The sequence below is a fragment of the Phacochoerus africanus genome, chromosome 4 (genome assembly GCF_016906955.1).
Source record: "Phacochoerus africanus isolate WHEZ1 chromosome 4, ROS_Pafr_v1, whole genome shotgun sequence".
NCBI classification, from domain to species: Eukaryota; Metazoa; Chordata; class Mammalia; order Artiodactyla; family Suidae; genus Phacochoerus; species Phacochoerus africanus.
The window spans coordinates 5,850,053-5,861,103 of record NC_062547.1 but is presented as its reverse complement, the minus strand read 5'-3'; the positions used below and the strand labels follow the sequence as shown (position 1 = coordinate 5,861,103).

The window sequence follows — 11,051 nt, the reverse complement described above, 5'->3', positions numbered from 1 at the left end:
TTTGAAGAAAAAAAGGAAACTTAAAATGTAAGACAGCAAGAGTATATAAAATAATCAAGCAAACTTGAAAAGGAACCAAACGGAACTTCCAGAAATGAAAAATAAAACATCTGACAAGTAAAACTCAATGAATGCGTTGATACAACCTCTAAAACACACCCCTAAAAAAAAAAAAACACACAAAAAAAAAAACAAAGCCCTTCAATAGATTGGTTTAGCAGCTGAAAAAAGACTTAACTGGAAGATATGTGTGTAGAAATTATCCAGAATGCCAGAAGCAGAAAACAAGAGCTACAAAGAGACAAGGAGGATAGAGTAGGAAGGTCTAGTAGAGTTCCAGCAGAGAGAGAAAACATCTGAGGACCAATTACCACATTTAGAATGGAGGGACAATGAGGCCCTACTGTAGGGCACAGGGAACTATATCCAATCTCCTTGGACAGACCATGGTGGAAAGCAATACATATTTTTTTGAAGAAAAATGTATATCTATGTATGACTGAGTCACTTTGTATGGCAGAAATTGGTGCCACATTATAAATCAACTATAATTTAAGAAAAAACATAAAAAACAAATGAAGATACGACTGAGAATTTTCTAGAACTGATGAAAGACATCAATTCATTGACTCAGGACACCTAAGGAATCCCATTAAGGTAAATGCAAAGAAAACCACACTTGACATAGCACAGTAAAACTGCAGAATACTAAAAAAACCCCACAAAATCTTAAAAGCAGCTGGAGACAAAAAGTACCTTTAGGAGTTCCCTTGTGGCTCAGTGGGTTAAGGATCTGGCATTGTCACTGCTATGGCATGGGTTCGATCTCTGGCCCAGGAACTCTGCATGCCATGGGTGTGGCCAAAAAAATTATCTTCAAAGGAACAGTAACAACAAAAACAGCAAAATAGAAAACAGTTGACTTACAGCAACAGTGGAGACTAAAAGAATCACATTTTCAATATATTGACAGGAAATAACTATTAGCCTAGAATTCTGCACCCAGGAAAAAATAAATGAAAAGGTAAAAAAAACTAGAAAAGATAGGACAATAGCACAAAATAAAAGAGTGGAAATACATCTAAGAACATTAATTACAATAGATACAAATGACTAAATAACTTCCATTAGAAGACAAACTGTTACCTACATTTTAAAAATCCACCTACAGCCCATTCTTAAAAGGCAGAAAGTGAAAGTAAAAGGATAAAAATAAAAGTTATACATTTGGGAGTTCCCTTCATGGCTCAGTGGTTAACGAACCTGACTAGGATCCGTGAGAATGATGGTTCGATCCCTGGCCTCGCTCAGTGGGTTAAGGATCCGACATTGCCATGAGCTGTGGTGTAGGTGGCAGATGTGGCTCAGATCCGGTGTTGCTGTGGCTGTGATGTAGCCCAGCAGCTGCAGCTCTGTTTTGACCCCTAGCCTGGGAATCTCCATATGCTGCAGGCGCAGCCCTAAAAAGGAAAAAAAAAAAAAAAAAACTTAATATATTCTTAATCAGAGGGAACTCTTTCAGCCTAATAAAAGGCATCAATTTAAAAAAAACCTAGGGGAGTTCCTGCTGTGGCGCAGTAGGTTAAGAATCCAGCTGCAGTGGCTCAGGTCACTGCGGAAGTGTGGGTTGGTTCCCTGGCCCAGCACAGTGGGTTAAGGATCTGGTGATCCCACAGCTCCACAGCTGTGGTGTAGGTTGCAGCTGTAGCTCTGATTCAATCCCTAGCCCAGGAACTTCTATATGACATGGGTATGGCAAAAAAAAAAAAAAAACCAAAACCTATAGCAAACTATGGTGAAATACTGAAATTATTCCCTCTAAGGTCGGAAACAAGTCAAAGATGCCCACCCTTTGCCTTCACTCAGACAGAAGGGCAAGAAAAATAAGAGGGATGAAAAAAAGAACAAAATTATCTTTTCATAGATATGATTATAAATATAGAAAACTCAGAATTTACAAGTAAATTATAAGTTTTAGGTTTGCTAGACATAAAAATATTATCTTCATAAACCATGAACAATACATAACTATCAAATACTTAAGAATAAATCCAACCAAAAAAGGTATGATATTGAAGTTCCTGTTGTGGCTCAGCAGAAACCATGAGGATGCGGGTTCAATCCCTGGTCTCACTCAGTGGGTTAGGGATCCAGCGTTGCCATGAGCTGTGGTGTAGGTCGCAGATGCAGCTCAGATCTGGCGTTGCTGTGGCTGTGATGAAGGCTGGCAGCTGCAGCTCTAACTCGACCCCTAGCCTGGGAACCTCCATATGCCACGGGTGTGGCCCTAAAAAGACAAAAAAAAAAAAAAAAGGTATGATCTTTATGAGAAAAAGTGTACAACTTTATTGAGAACATTACATGAAGAGATTCACCATGCTCATGAACTGGAAAATTCAATTTCGTGTAGATGCTGATTTTCCCCAGACTGATCTATAGATTAGGTTGGGCTCCATTCACAATTTCGAAGGGGTTTTATTGGTAGAACTTTAAAGCTAATTCTAAACTTTATACAGAAGAGCAAGGGCCAAGAACAGAACTTGGGGGATCATACACGGGTAGATAAAATGATCAGTGGGACAAAATAGAAAAACCCATAGTGGCATCTTTGGTGGGTCACTACACAGCAAGAAAAAGGAATGCCCTACAGCCACACACATTGATTTGGAGAAATCTCAGAAACTTCATATTGACTGAAAAAGCAAATCACAGGAGAATAAACAGGGTATGGCTCCACTTATATAAAATGCAGAACATGCAAAACCCATACAAACATATGTAATAAAATCACAAAGTAAAGCCAGTTCAGTGTTTCCTCTACCAGGGAGGCACGGCAGGGGCTTCAAAGGAAATGGTACCCGCTTCCTAAATGGGGCTGAAGAGGGTGCTGTTTCTCTTTATTTTATAAACATTTTCTTGCATCTTCTATTTGATAATCATTAAAAAAAATTTAAAAAAAACCATATTTTGGAGGATGAGGGGTAAAGCAGAGGAGGAAGCAGGAAGTCTGCCAAAGCTTATGTACAGCACAGTAACAGGCACACCAAGTTCCCAACAGAGTTAAAAAATAGTAATAGAGCATGCGCTGCGGGAAAACAAAGTCCTAGCAGCTCAAACTTTGGTGGCACGGGCCTGGCAGAAGGGCGGGCTGCTCTGAGGGTTCTTGGAGGCAAGCCTGCTGTGTCACTGGAGGACCTCCTCCGCCTCCAGCAGTATCTGTTGATTTTTCACTTCACCCCATTTTTGGTCCAGCCTCTCACCCCCACCCTCCGCAATGGAAGTCCCCACCTCCAGCCTAGTGGGGTAGCTGCTCGGCTGCAAGGGGTCAGGTGGGCTACTCCTAGCTACTCCTCAGAGAGACTTGGGATCAGTCCCTACTGTCAGCCCCAGACCTTGCCTTCCAAGGTGCTGGTGGAACCCCCGAGCCTCTCCAGGGCTCTGGGATGGGGGGCGCTGTGGCTGCCCCTTGGCCCCACCCTCTGGGAATGCTTTAATTTCAGCTGCTCCTTCTCCAAGCCAGGAACTGGGCCTGGGTCCCTCCCACGTCTCAACATGTTATCAGCCTCTTTGGTCTGCTGCTCTCTCCCTCTTTTCTTTTTCCTTGTAAATTCACATCTTTTTTATTTCCTTACTATTTTTTCAGATTTTAAGAGGGAAGAGGCAAACATGTTTAACACATGTTTAAACCTACCTCATTTACTGGAAGTGTCTACTTTACTATATTTAAATGAAAGTGTTTGAACGGAAGCTCCTAAGGGGTCCAGAGAGGAGCCGGGGCCTCTCAGCTCCATCCCCCACCTGACTTCTCTGCCTTGATTTTTTTCCTACTCACTCCCCTGGGCTGTGCAAGGGTAACAAAGCACAAAGACCTGGGTTCAAATCCGGCCTTGTCCATTTACTACCCCAGGATCTTATCCCATAAGTCTCAGAGCTTTAAGTTTTATCACCCATGTCACTGCTGTCCTGTGTCCCAGAGAAGTTCAGTGAGATCGTGGGCGCTGAACTGCTCCTAACTCTAGGGCACTGAACTTGGGAGAGAATTCTGGACTCGCATACCCTGGCTCGCTCCCTTCTGCCTTGGCACCACCCCCCCCAACCCCAAGAGCCCTGGCTCCTCTCGCCCTCAGGCGTTCCGTGCTCCCCAGGCCTGCGGTTAGAGGAACCAAAAGCAGCCTGGGCAACAGTGAAGGGCCAGAAACCTACGAAGATGGAGGGAGTCAAGAACCACGTGGGCACTTTATTAACCGGGCGAAGGGGCAGCTGGACAGGCCGAGCAGCCCCTTGCCAGACCCTCCACTGTACTCAGGGGCCGTCGACAAAGGCTGACTCACAGGGCCCGAGCCCTGGGCACTGGGAATCCAAGCTGGGCAAGGGAAAGGCCAAGGGTGGGGCTGGAGTTGCCGAAAGTACCAACCTGCCCCCGCCCGGAGGCTGGGGGGTGGGCCGGAACTGAGTTATGCGTCGCCTCTCGTGTCCCCGCTCCTTGCGCCGCTCGGGCTCTTCCAGACGTCAAGAAGCCGTGAGCCCCACGTCAGCTGCGGTCTGGAAGGTGATCCCGTCTCCAGGCAGCGGGGAGGCCAGGAAGGGCCAGAGCCAGACAAGGACCCAGCGCGGCCCCAGCGCCGCCTGCAGGTTATGGCAGGGCCCCAGGTCGTAAGAGTGCTGGCCCCGAGCCCACTCCCACGTGGTCTGGCCCCTCAGCAGCAGCATCCCATGGAAGAGCAGTCCGGCCCCGCACAGCAGCGCACCCGCCACACACGTGTCGGTCACGAAGGCCAGGGCGAACTGCGCCAGCGACACTCTGCCTGCCAGGGGAGAGCGGAGAGGGTCAGGGAGCAGCAGCAGCAGCAGCAGCAGCGGGGCCCCGCCCTCCCCTCACCCCCCGCCCCCCCCTCCCTACACCCCACACCACCGAGAAGCAGGGCTCACTCCTCCATGCGGCAGAGTCGCTGCCCCCCATGGCCGACCCGTGCTGGCTGATGGGACCACACCGGTGGTGAGCAGGGCAGACACAGCCCCCTGCCTAGATGGGACTCTCACTCACACATCAGACTGGGTAGCGCCTCCGGGAATCCCAGGATGAATGGCAGGGCGCATCTCTGCCCTCAGGGAGCTGGCAGACAAGACATTCAAGACTTCCCGTCTCAGTTACTCAATTACAGCTGTGATGTGTGTGACAACGGAAAAGTATAGCAGCTTGAGCCATCCTAACCCACCGGTAGGTAATGGGTATCAGCTGAACTAATATGAACTACAAGATGCCCTAAAACTTGATGCCAAGTGAGAGAAGCCAGCCACAAAAGGTCACATTGTATGGTGCCATTTATATGCAGTGTCCCAAACAAGCAGATCTATAGAGACAGACAGAAGATTAGTGGTTGCCAGGGGCTGGGGGGGCGCTCGTGGGGGGCGGGGGGACGGACTGCTTAAAGGATACTGGGTCTCTCTTGGGGGGTGATGAAAATGGTGCGGAATTAGACCGTGGTGATGACTGCACAACACTGAATGAAGGTACTAAATGCCACCGAATTGTGCACTTGAAAATGGTTAAAATTCTGAGTTGCATGTTGCATGAATTTTACTTCAATAAAAAAGAGCCTATGGTGGGAGAAGATGACATTCAAACTTATTAAAAGGCTCAGGGAGGGAGTTCTCTGGTGGCCTAGTGGTGAAGGATCTGGTCTTGTCACTGCTGTGGCTTGGGTTCAATCCTCAGCCTGGGAACTTCTGTATGCTGCATGTGCAGCCGGAAAAGAAGAAAAAAAAAAAGAGAGAGAGAGAGACTCAGGGAAGTCAACTTCATCTATTTTCTTTTTTTTTTTTTTTTGTCTTTTTAGCTATTTCTTGGGCCGCTCCCGTGGCATATGGAGGTTCCCAGGCTAGGGATCGAATCGGAGCTGTAGCCACCAGCCTACGCCAGAGCCACAGCAACGCGGGATCCGAGCCGCGTCTGCAACCTACACCACAGCTCACGGCAACGCCAGATCGTTAACCCACTGAGCAAGGGCAGGGACCGAACCCGCAACCTCATGGTTCCTAGTCGGATTGGTTAACCACTGCGCCACGACAGGAACTCCAACTTCATCTATTTTGACAATGATGTTTCGGGTGGTACCTGAAGGTTCCGGAGGTATTTGCTAGGTGAATAGGGGAGGAAACACTCTGTCTAAAGGTCCTAGGACAGGATGGAGAAATGCCTGTGAGACATCAAGTGGATGGTTCCGGAAGCTCAGGAGAGAAGCCCGGGCCAGATATGCAGCTTTCCTAGCAGCTGGTACAAAAGACAGTTCCGAGACCCAGCAGAGCATGTAGAGAGATGAGAACCGTGCCTCGACCTCAGCCAGGAAATTAGGTCCTTAGGGACCAGATATAAGGAACCCAGAAAGGAAGTAGGAAACCCCAAAGTACAAGCTGTGGCTGGAGGTCAGCAGTTTCATGAGACTGAGAGGTCTCAGGTCTCATGAAGCAAGAAGAGAACTCAGAAGGGTCTTCTGGGTTTTGTGGAGACAGAGGCAGGGGGACTTTGGAGGTCTGGGGGGACAGACGGGGGCAGGGGCCAGTCTGGAGCAGACGGGGGAATGGGGGGAGGTGAGGAAAAGCAGCCCATGAGCCCAGGCCCGTCCTTTGACTTGGCTGCTGACGAAGAGCCAGAGACACAAGGTGGAGAAGGATGCCGGCTGAAGTTAGGGTGTGTACCAAGGGAAAACCCGAAGGAAGCCAGCGGAGGGAGCCTGGATTGGCGGGGGGAGAGGCGACCCCTGGTGTGGGGCCCCTGAGCAGGGAGGAGGAGGGGCCAGACCCTGGGAGACGGGGGGGCAGTCAGCTCCTGACCCCAGGGCAGGACAGACAATTCTGGACGTGCCCGCTGATGTCTGATTTTCTCAGTGATGGATTTTCAAGAGAGGCAGGGCTTAGAGGACAGGAAAGTGGGAAGGTTTCAGCTGCAGGCATTACAGGGAGCAAGCTGATGAGAAGCCAGGGTGGCCAGGCACCACAGACGGCCTGTTGAGGTCAGCAGCATGAACGTGACATGGTACCAACTGCCATGAACTTCTGGGCATCTCTGGCCGCTCTCAGCAGCCAAGGGGCAGACACAGAGAAGCCAGGAAGGCACAGTGCAAGGAAGACGAGCGAAGAGGCTTGAGATGTTGCAGGAGAAGAGTGGAAATGAGGGCACCGAGCTGGCCTGGGGGCGGTGAAGACAGAAGGTGCTGATGGTTAGAAAGGTGAGGCCAGGGCTCTGGAGCAGGTGTCTCAGAGTGAAAGAGTAAGTGATGGACAGGAGAAGAAGTGGGACCAAAGAGAGGGGTGACTGATGGGTAACACTTTTTTTTTTTTTTGCTTTTTTGCTTTTTAGGGCCGCACCTGCAGCCTACAGAAGTTCCCAGACCAGGGGTTGAATCAGGGCTGCAGCTGCCAGCCTACACCACAGCCACAGCAACACAGCCTTAACCCACTGAGCGAGGCCAGAGATGGAACCTGCATCCTCATGGATACTAGCTAGGTTCGTAACCCACTGAGCCACAAAGGGAACTCCCGGGTGACACATTTTGGATTCCAACAGGACTGGGGCACAGATGCAGAGCAGAGGAAGGAAGTCAAATGGAGGAGAAAGTCAAGAAGCCAAGTGGTTGGGGCCATTCAGCCAGACCTGCAGGTACTTGTGATTTCAACAAGGCCCAGGGCTGAGAGAGACAGAGCGCTGGAGCCCAAGTCTTCAGTGGGTTCGGGAAGTGAGTGGGAGGCCGTGGATGACCAAGTCGGGGGGGAAGGCTCAAGTCTCAGTGGAGACAGGGGGCCACTGGGGGGGGCAGAGGAGGCCATGTGGGCAGAGGAAGACCCTGACAGTCCTACGGGCCTCCCAAGGCCGCCCCTGGGCTTCAGGGAGGGGTCCTAGGGACAGAGCTGGCCTTGGATAGGATGGGGAGACACAGCCGCTATTCGGAGTGGTCAGGAGGTTTAGCTACTGCAGGACAAGGTGACAGAGAGGACCGCTGAGAGGTCAGGAGGAAGGAGTCAGGGAAGAGACAGTCAAAGCATTCTGGGGGACAGATAACCAAGTATAAAAAAAAAAGTGGGGTTTCTATCTTGGGTGGTGGCAGAGGAAAGAGTGTCATCCAGAGCACAGCTTCTCAGTCAGCCTCCCGAGCCCAAACTTCCCCTCCCAACGTCCCCTGCCTATAACCTTCACTGGCTCCCCACTGCCCGGTCCAGTAAGGGCCGTCTCTTCATACCACACCAGAGGCCTCCACCAGCCAGAACTAACCTAACTGTCCTGGTTTCAATTCTCACAATTTCCATCAAAACACCTTCACCCCTCCCTGCCCAGCCTCTAAGCCTCTGTCACACTGTTTCCCCAGCTCAGAATGCCCCCGCCCCATGGAGTTCCTGTCATGGCTCAGTGGTTAACGACTCCGACTAGGAACCGTGAGGTTGCGGGTTCGATCCCTGGCCTCACTCAGTGGGTTAAAGATCCAGCGTTGCCATGAGCTGTGGTGTAGGTCACAGATGCAGCTCGGAACCTGCGTTGCTGTGGCTGTGGTGTAGGCCAGCAGCTTCAGCTCCAAACAGACCCCTAGCCTGGGAACCTCCATATGCTGCAGGTGCGGCCCTAGAAAAGGCAAAAAGACAAAGAAAAGCAACAACGACAACAAAAAAACAAGAATGCCCCCGCCTGGACTTACAATACTCCCTCACCATCCCCCACCCACCCCCGCAGTGAAATACCCCTAGTCTTTCCTCCTCTGCCAGTGCCCCCAGGTACCCTCCCCTGATTCTCAGCCTGGACTCTGTACCTGCGTGGAGGGTCTACTCTTTTGCCAGCGCGTACACCCAGCTGAATCCCTGGCTGCCCTCACCTCCTGTCATTGACATTGGGACTGGGTCCCAGGGCACTGCCTGGAGAACCAGCCAGAAATCCCATCTCCCCCCAGGATGGGCCTCAGCCTCCCTGGCTCCCCACCTGTGAGCAGCATGAGCCAGGGCAGCAGGAGGAGGGCGGCCGTGTGGAGGGGCGTGTGGGCTCGCAGCAGAGCTGACAGGGCCGGGCCCAGCAGCACAGAGACGTGCAGCAGGACACCTGCGGCGTGAAGCAGCAGACACAGGAAGGGCCGGTAGTTGTGGAAGCCCACGCAGCGGCCCAGCAGGCGGCAGTGGTGGTCCCGGCGGAGGATGCAGATGCGACAGGCGGAGCAATGCCCACTGCGTGGCGGCACCTGGCTTTGGCACTGGTAGCAGTAACTGCAGGGAAGGAACCACAGGGTCAGTTCCCCTGGCAGCTCCAACTGCCCCACATCATGCCCGGGTCAGCCCCTGAACCTGTCCTGGGGAACAGACACAGCCACAGCCCTCGCTGGGTATACTTCCCAGACCCTTCTTCCACTTCTAGAACAGCAGGTCTGAGGGCTCGTCCAGCTCTGACAGCCCCAGTCCTGAGCCCCTTCTCTGGCTTCTAACATCCAGAGCAAACTTCTCATCTTCACTGTCACCACTGTGGCCGGTCACCATGAACTCTACCCTGGATTGTTGCAGCAGCCTCTTGCCCCATCTCCCTGATTCCACCTTTGTCCCCAGGATGTTTCTTTTCTATTTTTTTTTTTTTTTTTTGGCCACGGATGTGGCATTCAGAAGTTCCTGGGCTAGGGATTGAACCTGACAATGCTGATCTTTTGAAAATTGAGGCGTTCCCGTCGTGGTGCAGTGGTTAACGAATCCGACTAGGAACCATGAGGTTTCGGGTTCCATCCCTGGCCTTGTTCAGTGGGTTAAGGATCCAGTGTTGCCGTGAGCTGTGGTGTAGGTCACAGATGTGGCTCGGATCCCGCGTTGCTGTGGCTGCAGCGTAGCCCGGTGGCTACAGCTCCAATTACACCCCCTAGCCTGGGAACCTCCATATGCTGCAGGAAGCGGCCCTAGAAAACGCAAAAGGAAAAAAAAAAAAAAGAAAGAAAGAAAGAAAATTGAAATCATGCCCCTCTTCTGTTCAAAACCCTCCAACAGCGCTCCATTTCGCTTCTAGTAAAAAGCCACAAATTCAAACGTTTATATCTCTAACCTCTCCTCTCCCCCATCTCACTCCACGTCAGCCACACTGGCTGGCTGGCTGTTCCTGGAACATGCTGGGCACACAACTGCCTCAGAGCCTTTGCACTGCCTGTTCCCTCTGCCTAGAACATTCTTTCCCCAGATGAGTGGGGCTAACTCTCCCACCCTCTTCAAGTCTTTGTCCAAATACCACCTTCTCAATGAGGCCTGCCACTCTGTTTCAAACTGCCATTTGCATCCTCTTTAAGCTGCTCTTTTTGTTTCTTTACCACCACCAGCTTCTAACATTCTATATTATTTATTTATTACACCTGAAGTTGATCATCTGCCCCCCTCCTCCGCTAAAATCAGGAATAAGTTTTATTGCACCTCCAGAACAGTACCTTGCACACAGTAGGTACTCAATGTTTGTAAGTGAATGAATGATACTTCTTGTGGCTTCTGGTTCTAAAGGAGTTCTCTGGCTCCAACAAGCGGATCTTTGTAAACTGGTTCTAACATCATCAGGTCCTAGGGCCCTCCCCCTGCCCCAAGCTCCCCCGGCCCCACACCCCACCCTTGCCAGATCCCGTGCCCCACTCACGCCCAGCCCTGGCCCAGACCACGGCCGGCCAGCATCACACCCCGGATGCTGGGATCCGAGCGCAGGAAGAGCCCCACGTTGCCCAGTAGGTTGAGCAGCTGGAAGGCTGCCAGCGCAAGCTGCAAGGTCCGGGCCAAGGGTCCCAGCGGGGGAGGCCCGGGACCAAGCACCAGCACGTAGGCCAGCTCCAAGCCCACAGCCGCGGCCCACAGCGCAGTGAGCACAAGGGGCAGCCGCGCGGGTGCCCCCTCGGCGCTCCCCACCGCCCAGGGCTGCCCCATGGCCTGGGCCCACCCGCGGTGGGATCGGGAGTATCCCGCCGCTTCCGTAACGGGGCGGGGATAGTGTCAAAAGGACGTCTGCCACGACCAATAGAAGCTGTGAAGAGGTGAGGCGAGCCATCCGGTTCACAGGCGGCGGCAGG

At 51.6% G+C, this 11,051-nt stretch overlaps 1 protein-coding gene across 1 annotated transcript; it reads right to left on the bottom strand.

The window, feature by feature from the left end:
• Positions 1-2,322: 2,322 nt before the first annotated feature.
• ZDHHC24 (zinc finger DHHC-type containing 24) lies at positions 2,323-10,985 on the bottom strand. Its single transcript, XM_047775175.1, has 3 exons — positions 10,628-10,985; positions 8,963-9,240; positions 2,323-4,805 (listed from the first exon to the last, which is right to left on the bottom strand). Exons 1-3 carry the CDS (start codon positions 10,906-10,908, stop codon positions 4,510-4,512), a joined length of 855 nt encoding a protein of 284 aa, XP_047631131.1. The 5' UTR covers positions 10,909-10,985; the 3' UTR covers positions 2,323-4,509.
• Positions 10,986-11,051: the final 66 nt, after the last annotated feature.

Coding starts and splice junctions, on each gene's coding strand:
- ZDHHC24 (XM_047775175.1), bottom strand. CDS start 10,908: ATGGGGCAGCCCTGGGCGGTGGGGAGCGCCGAGGGGGCACCCGCGCGG. Junction 9,241..10,627: donor GGTCTGGGCCAGGGCTGGGC/GTGAGTGGGGCA, acceptor CCTTCCCTGCAG/TTACTGCTACCAGTGCCAAA. Junction 4,806..8,962: donor CTGGCTCATGCTGCTCACAG/GTGGGGAGCCAG, acceptor CTCCCCTGGCAG/GCAGAGTGTCGCTGGCGCAG.